This window comes from Formica exsecta, unplaced genomic scaffold (assembly GCF_003651465.1).
Source record: "Formica exsecta isolate Colony F162 unplaced genomic scaffold, ASM365146v1 scaffold258, whole genome shotgun sequence".
Classification (NCBI taxonomy): domain Eukaryota; kingdom Metazoa; phylum Arthropoda; class Insecta; order Hymenoptera; family Formicidae; genus Formica; species Formica exsecta.
In genome coordinates, this window is record NW_021849849.1 from 606,462 (window position 1) to 629,180 (window position 22,719).

General features: G+C 33.5%; 2 protein-coding genes across 5 annotated transcripts in view; one reads left to right on the forward strand and one right to left on the reverse strand.

Annotated features, from left to right (window-relative positions):
• Positions 1-22,719, reverse strand: part of LOC115236588 (basic phospholipase A2 KBf-VA-like) — an 81,000-nt gene that overhangs the window by 45,105 nt on the left and 13,176 nt on the right. The window lies entirely within an intron of this gene.
• The window catches only part of LOC115236591 (calexcitin-2), a 30,556-nt gene that overhangs the window by 287 nt on the left and 7,550 nt on the right, over positions 1-22,719 (forward strand). Inside the window, exons 1-2 of one of the 2 annotated variants that reach the window (XM_029809134.1) lie at positions 21,594-21,844; positions 22,525-22,591. In XM_029809134.1, the coding sequence (XP_029664994.1) occupies positions 22,534-22,591 (58 nt within the window). In that variant the 5' untranslated portion in view covers positions 21,594-21,844; positions 22,525-22,533. Of the gene's footprint in view, positions 1-21,593; positions 21,845-22,524; positions 22,592-22,719 lie in introns of those variants that run through there. The other variant, XM_029809133.1, reaches the window with a different exon arrangement.

Consider the following 22,719-nt stretch of genomic DNA (forward strand, 5'->3'; position numbering starts at 1 on the left):
CTTTCCCTCTCGCTCTCGCATATTCTTAGATAATTCTCAGATGAAACTTTACGAGATTGTATGTTAAGAAACTCTTCATTGAAACTTCAAGTGAAACTACTTCACTTTGATTATAGCTCGTATTATCATGTTATCGTCATCTTACAAGCAAAAAAAAATTTCGCTCGCGTTCTATATTAACAGTAGACAAGGATAAAATTTATTTTAATATTATATCAATATTTTGAATAAAAAGAAAGTCGTTAATTTATAAATTAAATTATAATGAGTTAATAAATTAAAAATATTTGTTCTGCGGGTGATATTTTATTAAATGGTCAGATTTATTACACAAAATAATTACTTGTCAACGCTGTAACGAGAAGTTGCAATAAAACGTGTGACATGACGTGTCCACCGAAACGCTGACAGCCGAGATGTAAAAGGTTAATGCAGATCGAATGCGGCTCGAGATTCATTGAGGTTTCGTGCAATTGTCGTTAATTGTCCGTTAACGTAAACAAAAACATATCAAATTCGTTAGATCGGGCTAAGCAGATTTACATCGGTATATGTAGTGATCTAATTGTGGATTTAATAAAATACTCTATCATAATTTGACGGAAAATTATCTTCTGATTAATATTAGATTTTATATTAATTAATATATAAATTTTTGGATTATTAAAAAATTTTATGAACGCAAAAAATGATTATACTGTTGTGGTGTCCTAAATTTTTCAATATACAATATCCGTTTACAGATTTTTTGTAATTTTTTTTCGCCAGCCTCCTACACACACACATACAATCTTTCTTTAATTAATTAATGGCAGTTTAGTTTTATATGTAGCTGTTCATGATTAAAACAGGCAAAGGCAAGATTTAAAAAAAAAGCAAACAAAAAACAAACAAAAAAAATCGCCAATAAATAAAAAAAAATAAAAATTTGTGCTCTGCTTTACATACATTCATATGCAATTTGTTATTTGATATTTTAATATAGTAAATGAAAACGAGATGGTAATAGGAACTTGGAATATTTTGCTGCAGTGACTAAATCATCACATGTGCGCGTTGTGTAATTAAAAAATAGAAAATTACACGTGGTATACAGAACTATTTTTATTAATAACGTTTATAGATTATGTTGTCAACTCGACATTTGATTTTAACGTGACGCTTTGCCTTTTGATGCGGATCGAGTGACGAGAATCCAAATACTTTAGCGAAGTTTGATACCTCTGTGTGACAACCCGAAGCGACTAGACCAGAGAGAGAAAGACTACAAAGGTGCACTAGTGTTATTTGAAGCTTCAATTAAATATGTGGTTTAATGCGTGGTTTTTGCGGGTTTATTTTGCGTCACCGTCTCTTAGTTCTTGCTATATTTTTACGGTTTATAATAAGTGTAATAAAAACGAAAAAAAAAATTGCGTATAAAACTGAGGTTGATACGGAAATTCTTATGTTGTTTATCGCCAAAGCTTATCGTCTAAAGTTATAGCACGTTATAAAGCAGAATTATTATTCAAATTATGCCAATTTAAAAAAAGAAGCTCTCTTACTGAAATTATCGAAATTCTTTATAAAAATATACAATTTATTTATAACTGACTTTTTGGTAATCCATGAAAAAAAAAGGGTATAAATATTTCATATTTTTGCTGAAGCATTTTCATCACTTTCTTTGCTCGCGATATCCTAGGTCAGTTCGTAGAGTAAATCATCATATTATCTTCGATTTCCCTTCCCCCCTTGCATTCTTTCTCTCTTTCTCTCTATGTTTCCTGCTATATAATACTCTCTATAATAATGTATGCCGATGAAAGAAGACATTTCATTTTTTATGGCGCACAATTACTACGCACGTGTGCGTTCACCGCCGCAAAATCACCATTTGATTATCGATAGGATGCTGTGATATTTTATACATCGCTAACTATAGATGAGAGGCGAGCGACGATGCGTGCGGCATTGAAATTTGCGGGCTTGAACGCGATTATTAATTGCACAAATTAATGGCGCCATTAATAAGTCTCGCGACACGTCTACTAATTCATAATGGCAAGCGATAAAGCCGAGACAAGTTTATCGCCAATTTTAGTTATATAAAATAATATGGGCGATTAACACGTGCAAGTATATTTAATTAAAGACGCGACAGCAAGACACTATAGATGTATAAAATGTTAAGATCACGATCGATTATATAGCGTCTCTGAGTGCGATTCTTCATTCTGGCGCGATAAAAGTTATTATACTTCTCGTCAGAAAATCTCGTCTGGCTGTTATAAAAGTTTCTCAAGATATTATGACGACGTTTCGTATCCTTACCGCAAAGTAAATTCTGATTTCAAGTATCATGTTATCAAGTACCGCGTTATAGCTATTTAAGCCGGCAGCATGTTCTTTGTCGTTAATTAACTTTCGTAATAATTTCTCCTAAAAAAATGAAGGATCTCTTCTTCCTCTATAAATATAAACGCTAGTGATATCTCTGAATTAAAAAGTAAAAATTCTCAAAAAAGAAGCGCAATTGCAATTGACATTAACATTATTATATTTAAGGAGTTGACAATGCAAATAGAAAAATCATGATATCCTCATGAATGTATAATCGTAATCGATCAAGCATATATCGCCTCGTAAAGATATCCTAGTCGATCGTTAAATATTATTACCGTTCCATCGTCTCGTCTATATAAATGGCCCGTTATTTTCATAAAAATATACATTACCTGGCTACGGGAATTTAATATCGTTTATCGTGTGCAAACGTGTAACTTTCGTTTCACGTATCCCTTTAAACACGATATAATAACCGACTTATATTCTCTATTACAAAGCGATAAATGTTTCGTGTTGTAAAGGTCGTCGTATCATGCGAAAAAGTGTTCAGTGGGCGGTGCCGGCGTTTCAAATGGTCATTTACCACCCGTATGTAAACTTCATTATTCAGCGTTAATGCGATTAACGCGATTGGGCTACGCATTATTCTTCGCGGAATTTCGTGGTTTCTAATGAAATTACTGCGCAATTCATTTTCGTTTTCGCTCCGTTGAACGCTCATTGGTCGCCACTACCATTGCAGCATTGCGGGTAGCTTTTAAATGATTTTGTCTATTATGTCGCGATGTGTAAGCACTAGTAATCCGCGTATGCGGCAGAATTTGTGTCATTCGTTGTTATTAAATCGGAAAATATTCTATCTCTCGTCATTAAAAGATAAAGAAATAAAAATAATTTTGCAAGCATCTATTTGACATGAAACGTTGGAATAGTTAACTGGAGTCTCGTCAATAAATAAAATTATTGAATTAAAACTCGTATATTAGAGTAATTTCTGTTGATTCAACGGACATGTGATTAATACAGGATTATGATTTCACGGATCGTTTGTCGGCAGCCGTAAAGAACAACGATAGTTTAACTACTACTAACCATTGTGTCAACAGTAGAAGATAAATAGAGTTTTTTCTCCTTTGACCCGGTTCGTGAATCACGTTACACAATCAGCATCGAGAAATTAATTTAATTATCCTCTCGCCGAGAAGTTTCGCGCTCGACGACCCTTTATTACAACATTATTATCGCGCGCCAGTAATGTTTTCGGAGTCACGTTAATGCATTTAATAGCGTGGCACGAATCATCCTGTTATATGATCTCCGCGAAAGAAAATCGCGCATCTCTGACGGAATACTAAGACAACATTTTGACGGGAAACAAACGGGAATTTTTTTTTTCTTGCAGCCGGTACGAACGCGCGACTTTTCTTTTTCTCACGTTGGAGAAGCGCTCTCCTTCTGTGTGTGATCGTTCTCCAAAATTTATGACACTTTCTACTACTTTGACTACGCGGAGCTTTGGTGTCATGGGAATAATTTCCTATTCCGTAATCACAGATCTCCGCATAATTCCTTTGTCGCAGTCTAAGCTCCTTTTTTCTCTGCTAGGAATTAAGTTTAATAACGTAAAATTAACTTTTTAAGTCAATGCGAATCTCTTTTTATATTATTATTTTTTTCTTTTATCTGTTTTTCGCGATGTTTCATAGGGATAATTATTAATAAAGAAAAAAACATACTATATATAAATTTCAATAAAAAAAATTTAATACATGATCCCCTTATTTGTGTGTGTTCTAACAAAAATTTATATTTAATGATTATCTAAGAACTAAAGATAGCACATCTCATAAAAGTCTACAATACTTTGCGTCGTCGATGAGAGATGGGTCGCTATCTAATATGGTAAATCTCATCCTTTGCCAAAAATACACATTCGACTTTCCCCCTTATGTCTTATCGTCACTAAATCACCGTCCTGGGAATAATTTCTCCGAAGAAAACCAGTGAACTTCGAAAAATCGTTAAGATAAGAGATACGATTCATCGAATATCCATAAATGCAACCACAGTACTGCTTATTACGCAATGCTAGACGTCCTTCTATCTCGTTATTGTTCCATTCGATCAAATTGATACATTTCCTCGGGCAAAAACAATTTTCTTCTTACTTATTATTATCTGTATTATCGATTCCGTGAGATTTCGAATCGGGAATATAACAACGATTATTATCACGAAAAAAAATATTGTCAACTTCGCTTGATTGAATACAGGGGGTATATCATTTTACATTTTCTATGTGATAATCTCCGCAAAACCAGTAGTTATTAAAAAGAAAATTTTTTAATAATAGTTGCTCTCGAGAATTTTTTTTTTATTGTTATTGAAACATTATAACTATAATAATAATAGCTTTCGAGAATAATCATGTAAAAAGATCAAAATAGTATATACATATATATATGCAGATTTGCAACGATGGTAAACTGAAACTGTGAAAACCTGATATACACTATAACGATTTACAAGCTCTGTTACCTTGTTTCCCTGTGTAATCGAGCTTGTAATATAATTTTCCACTCGTCTGCCATCAAATTTATACAAATAATAATAATTTCATGGTAATAATTATGGTTGATCGCAATCTGCTATAAACAATCGGAAAAGAAAATCAATAACACATTTCTCTTATATTATTAATTTATGCATACAGCTCTTTCCGTTATTATTTCTGTAATCATTAATTATACGCCTTAATAATATCATGAAGAGCTCCATAATGCAGTTTTCGATACATTTCATAAATACTCAGTAAATACTCACTTATATTGCACAGAGTGCAGTACAGAAACAGGACAACATATATGTATGCTAAAAACTTCTCGGAATATATCACGCGCGATTATATTTCGTTGTACAGAGTACAACGTATCGGAACTTAGCGACGTGGAAAATTGGCAGTTCGTTCGAGTATAACGAACGTGCAACATTTTTTGCGAAATGCAAAACCTAGAGCAGTAATTCTTTTTTGTTCCTGTTATTTCTCTCAAAAGTCTATTATGCTACATGTTGAGTTCTACATCACGTTGAATGGCAGAATGAAACGGCGTGTCGCTTTAACGATCTTTATGGCATTAAACGGATTAAAAAAATAAAAAATAAAAACACCATTTGTCGTGGCGCTGGTTTGTTTCGCGTCGCATGCACGTGCTGATAAATTGTTCGGCTAAGAAGAGTTTCGAACACATCGTATCAGTCTCGTAACTATAAATTCCTTGATGCTTTGCTATCGCAGGCCGTGCCAGCAGCATGTAACTTTAGAAATTGTTGTTCAGGTGAATGTTAGGCTCCAATGTTGTATACGCGAACACTATCCAGTACACGAGCACATGAGGAATATATCCATTTACATTTTTATGGACAGCTGGCTATATATAAACATAGAGATAATCTCCCTTTCCTTCGTTTTCTAAAAAAGTTAGATATAATTCAAAACATAAGACATTTTTATGCGCATAAATAGATAGAACTCGAATTTTGAATTATAGATTGTCTCTAAAACAGACTTAATAATATAAATTTCTTTGATAAATTCATAATTATTCTATTTAATTGACAAATCTTTTAAAAAATAATAAAAACAGAAATGAAGAAATTCATTTAAATTATGATTCAGTTAATGTGTTAGCCATACCAGACATAAATCAATTCTTTAAACGATTTCGCCAATTATAGAGCAGTTAATAATCGAAACTTTGTGCAATTTTAATCTGGTTTTTGTTGCCAATAATGGAACATTGTATTTTAAGAGCAAAACGATGAAAATTAAAGAGAACTGATGTTTACTGATTCAAGAAATTTATTTCGATGTAGCGCGATTTTCTATACCGATACCGATATTATCGATACAAATTATTAATCACATTAATTCTTTTAACAATAATATGCACTCTATAGAAAACAAAAAACCAGAATATCAAGTGCATGAAGATCATTAATGCATCTTAAATCTTTCGTAAATACATCAATCTGATCGCATATATTGACTCTGCATGCCAATCAGAGTCAATTATTTGCACAAACACAATTCGTCGATAGAATAACAAAGCAAGTTCGTCAAGTTATTCAGTTGCACTTTCCACAGTTTACATTTGAAAGCGTAAGAATACTCTTGGTATCTTAATTTCGGTTTTTTGTTTGTCATATCTGTATAATCAATAGCATAAAAAATGTAGCAATAAAAAGCTTGATTGATAAGTTAGTTATATATGCACTATGCGCTAAAATAAAAGTTACGCCTGGCAACTTCATTTGTGAACAATGATATGACGCTGTACGCGATAGGATCGTCGGACAAGCGCTGTAACAATATTATTTATTGATATAAAAGAATTTGCATATTTTTGCGTGGGCAGAATTGAATCGAGATACGCGATTTTGAAGTGTTATTGAAATCGCAGAATAAACCCATCACGTTTATTTAAAAAATGCAGATTTATTCGAACCATTGTTAATTCGCAACAGAATTAATAAGCAATTTGATATTTGATATTTGTTTGTAAAAAAAGAAAAAAGATTCTTATATTATATACTTTTATTAAAATTGCGAGTGAGTAATATTAATTTTGTTACTATATTATTTAAGATATCTGTAAGAAAAATTTCAATCATAAATCTTTCTTCCCTGCTTGCTGGCAATATTTAATATTAATAATATGTATATCGCTCCTATTAAATTATCTGAGAAAAATCGATAATCTACACCAAGTACTTGTTTTTTTCTTTTTCTTTCGGAATTAATGAATAAAATTATATATGGTTTTGCATTATCTATAAAAACTTTTAGAACGGATTGATTAATCTTTTTTGAGAAGTTTTAATAAAAAAAGATTAAAACAGTACAAATTATTATAAAACAGCGTATATTTTGGCAGTATATAGATTCATATTTCGAGTCCGAACAAAATTAAAACCACGAGAGGAATGCGAATACATTTCGCTGCATTCCTCGCGCTTTTGCATTCCGCGTGCGAGAGTTGAAAAGATTATAATCCGATCGTTAGTGCGACGGCATTCAATCTTTCTCTCTCGACGAGCAGCAGATAAATGCAAAATGATATTATCGCAATTTAACCTCTGAAGTTTCAGAGCACAGACTCTCATCATCGCAGTAATTTAACGCGCGTTCCTACAAATGCGAGCTGCACACAATATGCATTTGGCTATCTACGAGTGCCATTAAATGGTGCCTTAAGTGCGATACGAAATGCCGCTCGTAAGAAAACCTCGGAAATTGACTCAAACAAACACGCGGAAATTGACGGTTTGTGAATCGCAAAGGTTGTCTTAATGGCACACACACAAAAGCGGTTGTAAAATTAAGGAAACATCGGTAATCGTCATATTTTATATCGATACAGGCGAAGTAGATAATAAAAAATAGATAGAAAATTATCTTTTTTTTTATGCAAGATGCATTATTAAGACCCGGTAAATATCTATTAAAAATGGATTTTGATAATCCGCCAGAATTAATCCGGATTTAATAGCAGAAAGAGGAGCGACTTTATTTTAGAATTCGCGGACTGTAAAGACCGTCGGCAACAGTTCTCAAGAAATTAAAAACGCATTTCCCCGGAAGGCATTTATGCAGATCTTTGATGCATTTCCTGCAAAAATTATATATATATATATATATGTATGTATTGTGTGTTCGAGAGATAGATAGAGAGAGAGAGAGACAGAGCACTTTTGATTTGCCACGTGCGTCACATTTTTTCCTTTGTGTGTGCTCTCTCGCCGCGCAACTTTTAACAACACCTTTCTTTACATCTATAATTAAGTAGAGGGTCAAGCCGAGCGTTATTTTGCTGCGCGGAAAGCGGCGGAAGCATTTTTTTCATGATGCGAGTTATTTTATAATGTTAGAAAAAAAAAAAAAAAACATTTGACGACATTGTGACAGCGTTTTATGCTATGCTCTTTATCCTGCGCTTTACGAGCTGTGTATAATTGATTGTCAAATAATACTCGTCAAATGCTATTTTGTATATTTTCGATAAGTGGCATGCGCAAATTCAATTTAACAAGTGGTATACCTGCGACAAATATCGGCGCTCCTATCTCATAAATTGCCGAATTAAAATTTACTTTTGGCGAGAGCAAGTGAGTCGAGCGAAGAAAAAGATTTCATTATAACGTCCGTACGTTGAAATTAAGTTCCGCATATTAGCAATTTTGTTCCGCTCGCTTTTTTCGAAAACAGGATTATCTTTTGCATTTTACAACAGAGATATTCTAATCATGTTACAACAGCGTGCTCGCACAAATGAGTGATTATGTTAATCATACGCGTAATTCACCAGTCGAACATTTTAATATGGCAGCGATTTGCGTCTTGTAACGTGTTGTAGAAAAACATCCTTTAATTTTTAATTAAAATTTCTTTATTTAAAATTTTAATTAAAGATTTTCTTATATAAAGAAAAAAAAATCGAAATTGTGCAAAATAGGATTCTAATCGCACGTCGTTGACTCTTTTTCTCTTCTCTCTCTTTCTTTCTTGCGATTCTTATCTATTATTAAAAAAATTTGATTAACTCGTAGGATCTATTCATAACTTGTTCATACACCGTTCAAAGCGATAAGATAAATTTATCGATTGACAGCATGTGTTCGGTTGCGTCACTTTATCTGCCATATGTACACCCAACGTCGACAAAGTAAATGCAAGTAAGAACGCGTGGTTGATTGAATTCAGGCATGGGAAATCAATGGTTGGATGTGTGTTTCGAGGCTTCGAATGAATGCGGTATCGGTTCGCTGCGCGTGACGGGAATGATAATCGATGATTAATAAATTTAGAGATTAGTTCATTAAACATTGTCCCGTACGGCGCTCGCATACAGACGCTCCATTATGTCATTATTTATTTAAGACCATCGCAAACGTATCTCGCCAGCATTAGCTGACGAAGAGACACATTTCGATGGAATGTAATTTACGTCGATACGCGTTAATTAGCACTGTAAAGAGAATTGCGACGAACACTCTCAATGGTCTTAAGTTCGAAGAGACTGTTAAGAACTGAAACAGAGTACTTTGTAAACTTTACTATACGTGTTGTGATGGCTTAGTTCGTAGTGCATTTGTTGACAAATACAAGATTTCTCGTCGCGAGACATTTTCTCACGGAAGGATCAAACAAATTTTGCACAGTTCAATTAATTCTCGTCCCGCATTGTTATTCTAACGGACTGCATAATTTCTGAAACTACAGTATTCACAAGTATCGACTCGCGATCGTGTACTATCACAGGACGAATTTCCCTCTTACTTGTTTTACACATATACAAATCGGATTCAATCGATTTCAAAAGATTTTAATCGAGTATCGAGAAAGCGACCGCGCAGCGAATCTTATTTATCTTTCTCGTCAAACTCTAAATTTTCCTTAATTACGTTTTCGCGTACGTTGCTACTAACAAAGTTGTACACGATATCTTTTACGGCACCATCAAACACAGAATACACTTGCGAAACTATCTAACGTGAGCGCACGGAAAATCTTTAATGTTACCATATACACGTATTTTCTTTGAGATCGCGTACGACGATTTGAACCGAATTTCTCGTTTGATAGTGGAGAGCAGTCGAAAATCGTACTTAATTAATTGATTGACGGGAATGCGGAAACCGACCTCCTAATTATGCGATTTCCGAGGCGGGCGCGCGCAACGCGGGGATATGAAACTTTAGCCGTATTAAACTCCTACTAGTTTGATTAAATTCAGAGATCTGTTTATGGTCGATGTTCTGTAATTATCGATAATTACGAAATTTACAAGATACACTACCGTCGCGAATTCAATGTACAAATGGCAACGTAAAAGATAGATAATTACGGATGAGATGGAAGGAAGTTTGTTACTTTTGTATTACAGCCGTTGAAAAGATTGTCGAAAGAGAAATGTGTCAATATCGATAGAAAAGCTCCTTTCTTCTCTTTCTCATGGAAGCTTATATATAATTTATCGTAAAACCGAAAACGATGGAAAAACTCTGATAGAATCCGCAGAACTTTCACAAGGGAAAAGTCGCGCGCATGAAAACTTTAATGATCTCGATAGATTTCATTTTTAATGGAGCGGTCACTTTACATTTTATAAGAATCCTTAATTTATTTTAGATTACTTTCTAAAGAGATAGCACTCTCGTATAAAATATTCGTGAAATATATGAATAAACATAAAATAACGAATAAACATTTCTTTAGGGTTACCCAAAGAAATAAACTCTATCGTTTCGGGATGTGACTTTACACTTTACATTATCGCCATTAAATATGTATATATATATATAATATATATATTCATTATAAGCTCGACGATATCCTAGAATAAGCCGACGTGTTACAGTAATGTCAGAGTTGCAATATGAGATTATTTTTTATAGTCGTTATATCACGTACGGTTCTAATCCAATCTATTTAAGCCTTGTGTCAGACGATCACGAACATTGAATTGATAATAAACCGCACGTGTTTGAGTCGGCCTAAGACTGATATTAGATTAGGCCTAATCGAGCAACCGTGCTATGGGTCATCGAGACTGTCCATTCGAATCATGCAACCTATTCAACGCTCTTCGTATTCGAAACGTAGGAACGAGCTGCCCGCATTAAAGCTGATCCTAATCGAATATTACCGACAGATACACGCGATCAACAAATCTCGTACTAGAGTACTACGAAAGCAATTAGGCTCAAACCTTTAGACATGCGTTAACCGACGCGGTTTGGTACATACTCGTTCGTCTTCTCGAATTCGCGTATGTCTTGAGCGTTCCCTATTACTTGCTCCTGGCGTAGAATACGGCAAAATGTCAAAGTCGCGCGTCCCGATATGTAACGAAGAACACGCTTCAAAGCGAGTGTAAAGGACAGGAGGCGGTTAGACTTTGAGAAGGCGGCTAATTTAATGGTCGCGCGGGTCGCGTCGACGACGATGCCTCGATCGATCATTAAGAGAGCCAGGGACCTGGCCTGCCGCGATGATGCCTCGCAAACGACAATATTTCTCGGGTATCGTCCAGGTCACGGGACAGTTTCAATCGCAATGAGAAATCCTCGTCGAGATTCGCGCACGAGGAGAGAAGGTTATCATCGGCGGATCTACGCACGAGAAGCGAATAATTAATTTCAAATGCAAAGTGACGTCTCTGCGCCGTAGGCAAATTCCGATATGAGAGTAATCCCGCTTTTGCTCTCTCGTTACGAACTTGCGTTTCGTCGACGGCGATACGAGAAATGTTCGCTCGCGGATTGGGATTTGCGATAGATACTTGGTAGAGAATTCAGCGAAAAAAATTCATACGCAGCGTTTCCCGTCTTATCGCGTTAAGAAATCGAAAAGCTCATTTCCACATCGGCTCAAATCTGAGCTTGTTAAAAATGAAGATTGCGTGACTGATTAATAATATTTCTGCAATTATGCATATAAATTTCATTTTTTAAAAGTATAAATTTAAAACAATTTGGAGAATCTTTTTAATTATTATTACGTATGGACAATTTTTAAATTTGATTATCTTAGTTAGAGTTTTTCCATCTCTTCATCTCGAAATTTATGTATTGTATTTTTGAGTAAAATGTTGTTTATTATTATATATCAAATAATGATATCTGCATTTTTCTCTTATTACAGGATTTCTTTCAATTTCTCTCGCAAATTTGCAAGATGATACAATGTTATTATAATTGTAGTTTCAATTAAATTATTATCAGAAACAGTTTGTAGTAGTCGGCTTGTCAATATAGTTTACGTTAAGGAACAGAATTTGGGCGTGCAAATGTATTGTATTACCCACTGACATGCGGAAGACCAACATAATACGCTTGTCATAATTACTTGGTTAATAAGCAAAGTAAACAGTTTCACTGAGAAATTAGTATAGGTAGATAACGCAGTAAGGAAGATGGTTAATCGATTTACAATTAGTAATTTATATCAAAGCCTAATGTACTGATTTTCTGTGTTTCTGTAGATAATCCTACGTCGATAAAAATAGCGTAAATAAAATGTTTGATGCGTAGTTTTAGAATTCAATATAATTTCATATAATTCTCTCAATATAAAGTAATTTTATTCATGAAGAGTGAGTCGGGTATAAGCATATAAATTAATGATATATATTATATATCATTAATTTATGAATTTTACTGATAGATATACATTACAATTGTCATCGATTCGATATCTGATGCCTCGAGCAGCGGACATGTTTCCGTGTATTTTATTTGCATCGCGCAGAGGGAAATATTATATATTTTTCAACGTGCCGCTGAATAAACTGCAAGGGATTAATATCGGTCGGGACAGGCGTCGATTATACGCGACCGTTATCCGTTCGCTGAATGCCCTTTATTCCGCTGAGTTTGTTTAATCAGGTACATTAAATTAAAGATACGCAGTTTGCCGGAGCGCATTTTTATTGACTCTGTTGTTTCATTTTGAAACGCACACTTAAGCCAGCATGCACGCAAATGATTCGAAAGTTTTCTCGCATCGTCAATACAAGTACCAAAATAAGCTGCCCCATCATGGAAATTTTAGCGAGGTCAAATTAAAAAATACCACGAACAAGCGTCAGCTCTTGTTCAAATTGACGTCGGTTAACGCAACTCCTACTATACGCACACACACGCACAAACCACACATGTAATTTTAATTAAAAACCGGAATAAATTGAGCGTACGAATTAAAACATCTCGCTGGAAAAGATTTTGTATGCATTATATTTCAATAGATCGCGTGCGAGTTCTTTCTCTCTCTTTTCTTTTTATTTACAAATATATTAACCGTGCAAATCTATGCGAAAATATGAGAGATCATTCTGATTAAATGTCAAAATGCGAATTTGATTGTCGGTTTCTTCAAACTTTCTCGGAGAAATTAGATTACTGTGTAGTAGATTGAAAGTGTATCGAGTGTTTCCTTAAGCGAGACGAAGCAATCGGGCGAAATAATTAAATAAGATGCAATCGAGACTCGACTTCGTACGCGATATCTTCTCTCTCCGACAGTTTAAAGGGGAGTTAATTTCTTTTTTACCGCAGGGGAAACACGAGTAAAATTCCTAATTTAAAATCCCACCCTATCGTATCGCTATTCGTCGCGTGGACTTTCTTCGTCACAAGGACGTCCTACATATTTTATGATATCATGATATCATTGCGGCAAGGATGTATGCAGTTTTAACGATACGAATTATTAGCCTGATTCTTTAAAAGCTCTAAGAACGAAGATTGAATGGAGCTCTGATCAGATGAAATATGTACGAGATTCCTCAATTTTCTCCTGACTTCTTTGAACGGATTGTCAAAGTGAGTTGATTAATTCAGTGATATTCGTGATTTCATCCAATCACAATACTTGACGGAAAATTGATCGGAATGCGAATACTGGAGTTAAAACAATTTTCGATTTCTCTTTAAAGTTAACTCTAAGTTAATTCTTTGTTTTGCGTACGAAATCAATTTCCGTCTTTCTCTAAAAGTTTTTATATTCGAGTACGTTAGATTCAATATACTTCCGTTTCTGTATACTTCAATCTTTTATTTCCATTTTTATTTGACGAGGCGTGATAATTGGATAAAAAGAGAAAGAGAATAAGAAAATGAAATATTATTAAGGAAATCGAAAATGAAATTATTCAATTAGTGACAAATTAGCTAAGTCAATGATCATCAAGATCTCTTTGAGAATTGAAAAAGGAAATAAATATATAAAGATATAGAAATTAAAAATAAATTAATTGAATTAAAAAAGTATGTAGTAACTTCATTTTCACTTTGTAAACTCTCGTAATGGAACGAAGGTGCCATAAAGATGGATAACGATTTATGATGCGTGTAATTTAGTAAGCTACTTACATGAATGTACGTGCACGTGCATTTCATTCAACAGTCGCGAACCCAGTTGAGGGTCGATTTAAATGAAACTTCCGGCTTTGTACGACTTGAAGATGATTCGTCGCTGCTCGATGCGTACAGCTGCTCCATTTAAGACCAATTAGCATCGCAACGAGACTATAATGGATCTAATATTTTTCCACGAAATGAAAAACGCGAAGGCTTTTGCGAGAATGATTTTTTCTATTGTTATTGATATTAGAATTTACGAGGATATTCATATTTTGCGGCGTTATTTTTATTGCATATGACATATATTTACATTAAAAAAAAAATTTGCATGCATTTTCCTTTTGTGAATATATTTTTATAAATTTTATGTTATATGAAAAGAGACATTTATTTTTCTTTTTATAAAAATGTGTCTAATATAAATGTTAAATTTTGATGTAAAGGTCATGGAAGAGATAATATAAAACGTTATTTTGTAGCTTCAATATCCAATCAGTAATTTTCACTAAAAAATATTCTTTTGGTGAGGTTTATAAAAGATTATGAAGCTTTATTGCAACAGCATTTTATCTGTGTGACATCTGTAATATCGTTTCCTCATTTATATATTTATTCATGCCAATTATTTTCTATTTATTCCGTATGAGTAAAACAAAAGCAATTTTTATTGATTTATTTAAATTGTGCGAGTTATATATTTTTATTCACGTGGCGCTTGCGTTGTTATTACGGTTTATATTATTATTACATGTGATGTGCGTTCCTGAAACTTTAAACTCGTCATAGCATTGTGGTCTCTAGCGACCGCAAGTTATAACAGCAAAGGTTGGAAGGGTTTCATGTTTCTGTCGCAAGTACAATTGTCCTTATCATCTCAAAGGTTCTTCTATCTAAACTTGTGACATTTTAATCTGCGCGCCTTATTTTTTACTTAATTTCACATTATTACAAAACATTTCACTTTGAGAGAAAAAAGAGATCTTTTGTATTCTTTTAAAAAAGTTTATATACCTGCATCACGTTTGATAACGTTTTTCCTGCAGTTAAGCCATTTGCTTTTATCACGCGTGTCGAAGTATCGCGAGGATCTGCCACGAAATATGAAAAAGTTGGGATTCATACTCATCCTCGTAAAACAAACATTTTTCTTTGTAATATGAAAGTAAAGTTTCAAAAATTACCCTCTATTAGTCGTATAATAAGAACTACGTGTTATAAAAATATCTCCGTCTCTCATAAAAATCTTAATATTTAGTGAAAAAGCATTGAAACAATATTAATGTTTAGTGATAAAAATGTGTGGTATGTTGATTCATATTTTGGATAATAGTGCGTTTCAATCTAAAGTTACGAGAGTTAGAAACGCGGAGAGAGAAGTTTCACAACTGGGTTCTCCTTTGTGCCATGTTTAATCGGGATTGTTGCGTATTCTCCATTTGCGAATTGTTCTACAAGAGTTACGATACTATCGAGACGCATAAACTGTAAAGTATATCATGTGATACCGACGTAAATTTTTTATTATCTTTTTATTAGAATCTCCATTTTTTTGTTAACTAACTGAGCGTTTGAATAGTCAAAAAAAAAAAGGATGCGTCCCATTTATTGACACGAACTAGAGCGATGTTTAATTTACATATTCTATTCTTTCCGTTTGTTTAATTAGATATCGCAGTAAAGAGTGCGTTTGTAATTAATCAATATAACGCGATAATTATCTTTAAAAACACGGTATTATAATAGAACAGAAACTTTGTTGGAATTTTTTTTTTTTTTTTTATTCCGTGAATAACCCTCTGTTATTGCAGGAATTTGTGAAATTTAACGCTCGCCAAGTGTCAATGTAAAACTCGACCTAATTTTTCAAATACGTTTTACGAAACGACACACTCTTTATTCCTAGAAATTTATACACCAAAAAAATTCTCTGCCAGTAATGTTAAAAAACGTGGATCAAAAAGTCGAACAACATTATAAGTTTTTCATATTCGTGATAATCAATGATGAGTATCAAAATAATTCTTGATTGTATTTGAATAATGACAATTACTGCACTAAATGTCACTTTAATCGTCGGTTTTCCTAACGTTCAACACAATCAGCTTTAACTGTAAATTAAATGTCTTCGTTTCTCTTTACATCAGCAAAGAATTAATATTTGCTTAAGCATCGGTCAACGCTAAAAGCAATTTCATATCAGCAAGTATATGTAATTTAAGAGTTAAAATTAATGAAATTTGATAGCATGTATATTCTCTTGTTCGTGCGGGAGGATTTTTATAAATATTAAAAACATGAATACAAGTATAATCAAGAATCGAACAATAGTCTATAAATATTAAATCATCGTTGTGATTTGGCCATTGAAAATATCAAAAAAAAACAAAAGAGACAAAGATATTTAACCGTTTTAAACCAATTTTCAAAAAGCTCTTTTCATAAAACGCAATAAATTTCGTTTCTAATTGTTAAATTCCAGACAACAGACGTGATTATTATTTTAATATTTGCTTTTTTTTTGTCTAATACGTATATAAAAATGTTACCGGCCACCGATTTCGATCGAATTCCGCCGTAAAATTTCCTCATTAATTGCGTTCAGTGGCGCATATACGAATTATTAGCGTTTCTATCGAAATGAAGAGCAAATGTCACGATTTTTACCTGAAAAAATGCGTTTCAAACGCGCGTTCAATCGATACATCGAAACAGGACCGGCGCGGTTGAATAATTAACAAGTAATTTTGATTTCGTTGCACGTTGCGCGTGATATTATCGATGCATGTCGAATTAGGGGAAGGGGGGAATATTTTCACGCTAAGGCACACGCACCTGCCTAAATTTAGTTGTCTCCCGCGTATTGGCTCTCGTTCATAAATATTGAATTTTCATCAATTGTTCTTGGCTGCGCAGCAACATTTAGCAAAGCTGATGCGCGACGCGGGCATTTTTTTTTCTCCGATAAGATTACAAACTTTCGTTTAATTTAACGTCTAATTAAATCGTACTTTAACGCAATCGAAAACTATTATTACTAAGTACAGAATCAATTTTACGAAAGGAATTTTCGGAAAAATATTACGCACGAATTTTTTACGATAATCCCGCACTTAACGCGGCAGTTATGTTAGGACTAAACAAACAGCTATAAGCGCATCTGTTATCACGATATGAGAATGACATGAATGATGTACGTTGCTTGATACATAGAGCGTGATTTAATTAAACATTAAAAGCTGCCCGCGATACAAGTAGGCCACGCGTTATGCGATGCCACTTTACAAATCAATGGAGAACTACTCGTGCCTCATCATTGTTGCGTAAATACCTTCAGTTCCTCGCGCGCTACTAACAATTGTATTCTTCAAAATTTGTAACGCGCAAAATTGTTTTAAATATTAAAAGAATAACAATCGCGAATAAAATCTCCAATATGCTTCGTGTCGCGAAACAAATGACGTCATTCTTAATGAATGTCACATAAAATATGCATTTTATACGCGTTTTATGTATTATAAGATTTACGATACCAATTGTTTCCCTTGAGTGTGCTGTTTTTAGAGAAACCTCTGGAAAAGTATTTTAGATGTGCAAATTCGTCAACGGCTTGATATCCTATTACAATTTCGCTTCGTCTCACGTGTTTACCTTCCAGAAATTTGCGAAACGAATCCGCGCGAGACGAAATCGGGCGGTGGCTTTTACGAATATTTTTTTCTCGCTGACGCAGCGTACATATCTCGCATTTACCGTGTAATCCAGACGACAACATTGGAGAGATTGAATATTTGCGTACTTCTCGCGAAAAGATCCATGACGAGAGGAAACGGTTGCATACGTGTTATTTAGGTATTAGATTTTATTTAGCAACAGAATTAATATGATTTTAAACGAATTATAATATCTCAAAGTATGTCTAACATTGCAGGAAAATGAGGGACAGTGTCTCAGTAACAAAGAAACCTTGGAATCTCAGACAAATTCTATATTAACAATATACAAATGGCACGGCGGTAACTTTAATAGATTCAATTCTAGATAGAATTGGAAGAGGAAAATGTATGAACGATGAAAGAAAATGTAGATTTGAATTGTTGCAAAATATTCTTGAATTCCCTTAAAAGTATTAAAAAGAAATAAGATAGAAGAGCATAACTATTTATGCAAGATTGATATTTAACAAAGGAATATTAAATTTATGATATATAAATAACAAATTAAAATTATATAGTTTCCATTAAATTTTGAATGTTTAAAATTATTTGCTTTCTGTATTAAATCCTTAAACACACATTTTCAGCAATCATTTATTTATTGAGATAAATAATAGTGCATAAAAAGCGCACACAGGATATTTTATCATTTTATCTAATCAATTTTGTTTCAGTAATTTTCTTCATGAAACGCACAGATTGCATGTAACAAACGCGCGAAATTATTTAGAAACGGCGAGCTCGTATTTTTCTGCTTGTATTTTACGTACGTATTTTACGTCGGGTTCGCCTTAAGCGTGACGACGAGGCTTGAGAAAAAGACCTAACTACTTTTCCGCGTGGAAATGTTCCGTCGAAATATTATCAAGTTGAAAGTGCCGAGCGAGTAAGTCAACATTTCATGAAAAGTTTGAAAAGGAGCGCACGATTCTTTATTATAGACTTCAAACAGAAGACCGATGAAGATTAGCGAAAGATGAGCGAAGCATGGTCATAAACAGAGAAAATTGCGTGTCACGCGATACCATAAGAATAAGTAATCTGCTCCTGCAATTATCCCTGTGAACTAGATAAAATTTCAATCGCAGGCAAATTTTCTTCGAGATTAAAGCATTTAATTCGAATCTCTCAATAGATTAAATAAAATGCATCATAAATTATATGTGTTTTTTTAAAAGACTTTGGAAGGATTAATAGCGCTTTTTCCGGAAAGAAAAAAAAAAGAAGGAAAAGCCTTTCTCGATCTCGGAAGGTGCATCAGACAAATGGCAGATACATGGCCATGATTTTACGAAGTGCAGTACTTCAACGATTTGCCTTACACGTTTTCTGAGATTTCACGAAATGATAAGTGAATAAACTTCATTAAAGTCCCGCATTTTTAATACATAATTTTTCAAGTTTAAACGTTTTTATTGATGGTAAAGCTACGTGTCAAAGATTTTCCGATTTTTTGTGTTGTGGTAAGCAATTATGATATTTTTTTAATATACATACAAAGAATTATATATTGAAAAAATTTTTAAATATCAATTTACTCTATCTTTCATATTTCTTCGATTATATAAATAAATAAAAAAGCTATTAAATAAATAATGCTATCTTTTTCTCTGCACGACTAAAAAGTACAATAATCTCTCTCTTGTGATTAGATTATATAACGTATTATTATACGCTATCCACATAATTGATATTGGCGTGTTGACGCACGTAGATAACGGCAGTGCAGTGATAGCGATAGCATTTTCGTCTCCATCGTGCAAGCGTATGCCTATGCGACACAATAGTCTTTGCACCATGACATCATTGGAATCTTCGTACGCTAGTATATGATTCACAACAACTATAAGGGATCTTATGAACGATGCAGCATCATCGATATAACGTCGATTGATAAATCGCATCGCAAATCGAGCACATTGCAAAATTCAGAATTAAAACCAAAAATTTCGATGAAAGTCGCCGACCGATTTTAATTAAATTACGCTGTATATGTATATATGTGTGGTGTAGGAGTGGTAAAGTCGAGCGCGCTCATGTAGATTCCGTAAATATTCTATCGAATTTTAATTATCCGATAATGAACGCACACAATTACTGCGTACCTGCTTCGCGCGAGCGCATATTGTTACACGGGAAACTCTCGCATCGAATTGTTGATTTAATTAACTACTAGAATTAACTATTAAGCCGCGAGCAATAGATACGGAGCGTCGATGCTCCGTAGTCACTTGTGCTGCGTCAGTGTCATTAACCAAGAGCCCGATCATAAGATAAATGTACACGCTGGCGATTCCGTAAATAAATTGACGTCAAAATTGACCTTGATGCGAATAACATTGCTGATTTTAAAACACGGAGTTAATTATTTTATGATGATATATCTCGATGATTATCGAATCTTGCTACACGATCATGATTACTTGAGGAAATATACAAGAGATTTCAAGATAATCTCGCACACACACACACCCTTCCTTATATATAGATCTTTCACTAATTTCAAGTCGATCTTTTCTTAGCGAAAGTTTAATTAGATATTTTCTTTTATAACGATTCTCATAATCCTCTGTATTTTAACAGGAATTTAATTTGCATTAATTACCGTGGCGGCGTTGCATCGAAACTATTTGGAATCGTTTTTTACAGGCAAGTTTCTTGTATTAACGCGTTGCTCGAGACGTTGGCGACAGTAAATGAGATTTTAAGGATTCCATTATTCAAGAAGATACTTAAAAACGACAGACAAATTTTGTCTGGCCGCGTTGAATAAAATTGCTTTCGCGACTTGGAATGTCCGTTTCTGCTATCTTTACGAAAACTCAGATAAAATGCGGCATAATTTTGCGGAAGCTAACATAAATATGTTAAAGTATTCGTATTTTAATACATTAAATAAATATTTGACTGATTATTTTATTATGTTGACATTATAGTATAATTACGTACATTATTGAGAAGAAAAATATAAATCATTTTGAAATACATCATGCATAATTTGCGATAGTAATTAATCATTTTACAGATTATTTGAAATGAATTATATAGTGAATGATTTATTGTTAATATAAAATTAATATATAGCATCAATGATAACAAATAGCACGGAAATGTTATTGATGTCAAATGTATGTCATTAGTTTAATAAATATCCATTTATTACTTGACTGGGTACCTATACGAATTCACTTTATATTCATCATTCATTTCAATCATTGCTGATTGCACTTTAGAATACATTATTTCGCCGACAATTACTTCATTATTAACGCCAATTTCGCTTTTAAAGATCTTCGCTTGATCTTTAGATTAAGATAATTGATATAGATTAAATATCATAATTAGAGATATGATTATACATTATAAATTAGATATAATCTTGTATAAATATTTTTAGTAACCAGAACTAGTAGAATTATTGTGTCAACTCGAACTAATGGCGCGTTATTAGATTCTGATTAGATTACGATAGGCTCGTTAGAGGGACGCATCTCCTTTAAAAGAAAATCGGGGTCGTTTATCGCGACATAATCGACAATTATCGACTGCCTTTATATAGACCAATCCAAAAATAAAAGAAGAAGGAACTTTGCGCGAAGCAACGCATCGCTTAGACATCATGATACGCTTGTGTACTCGCGATTGTTAGATAACTTGAATAATCGGTGTAGTGACGTAAAAAAATTATTTGATGAAACGTGCGTCAGTAGGTGTTGGAATCGGGCGACTTATCGCTATTGAAAAAGGTTTTCTTGTGAATTCGAGAGATTATTATATAAAGACTGAGGCTGCTGGGAAACATTACCAGTCGTTAGAAGAGAACTGCGCGGGAAAAAGAGCTCTCTGAAACTTATTAATCGTCCTTCGCAATTTTAATCGTAAGCATGATTATGGGAAACCGGTTGTAATTAATTCGTATAATTAATTCTATGAATGTCTCACGCGTTTTTACAACAAACCGTTCTGTAAACGAGATTTCGTGTTATTATATTAATTATTAATTACAGTGCCTCGTTTATTGGAATAACAATAGAAGTCAGTATTTTTTCACAAGTTATATGACTTGTCGGTGAATGTTGTGGTCCAATCTTAATACCGTTTGCCTATGCAATTCAATTGTCATATAGTTTGGAATAAAATATTTGCAAATTATATATATATATATATAAATTATTTGCAAATATTTCGGAATTAAATGTGATATTAAATGTAATTATATATATAAAGATGAAAAATATATGTTCCATGCAATAACGGATTGTCTAAAAAATATTATCGATCGAATTTCCAACGAACGAGGTACATATTTAATATTTTAAGAAATTGTAAATCGCATTGAATCGTCTTCGTGTTCATTTTCATAATGACCTCGCGAATATCGGGCCGACATACAAAGTGGCCCGATATACATATAAGCGAGCAACGATTACTTTTTACTCTCGGGAAAAAAGAAGGGTCGGTCGCTCGAGACAATCGACCCTGATCGTCACTCGATCGCGAACGAATATTAACACTACGTACACATCTAACGCTCCTTTCTCTCCACTTAACTTCGCAGGGTTCAAAGATGCCGTTGTCGGAGTTCCGCAAGAAAAAATTACTCTTCGTCTTCAACGCTTTTTTCGGTAAGTACATCATCACAAACAATTAAAATTCTTTATATCAATAGAAAGATATTAGTTCAAGTTAACAATGGCATTCTCTTATTAACGATGAATTAGCGTAAATAAAATCGTCATTATTTAGCTAAATA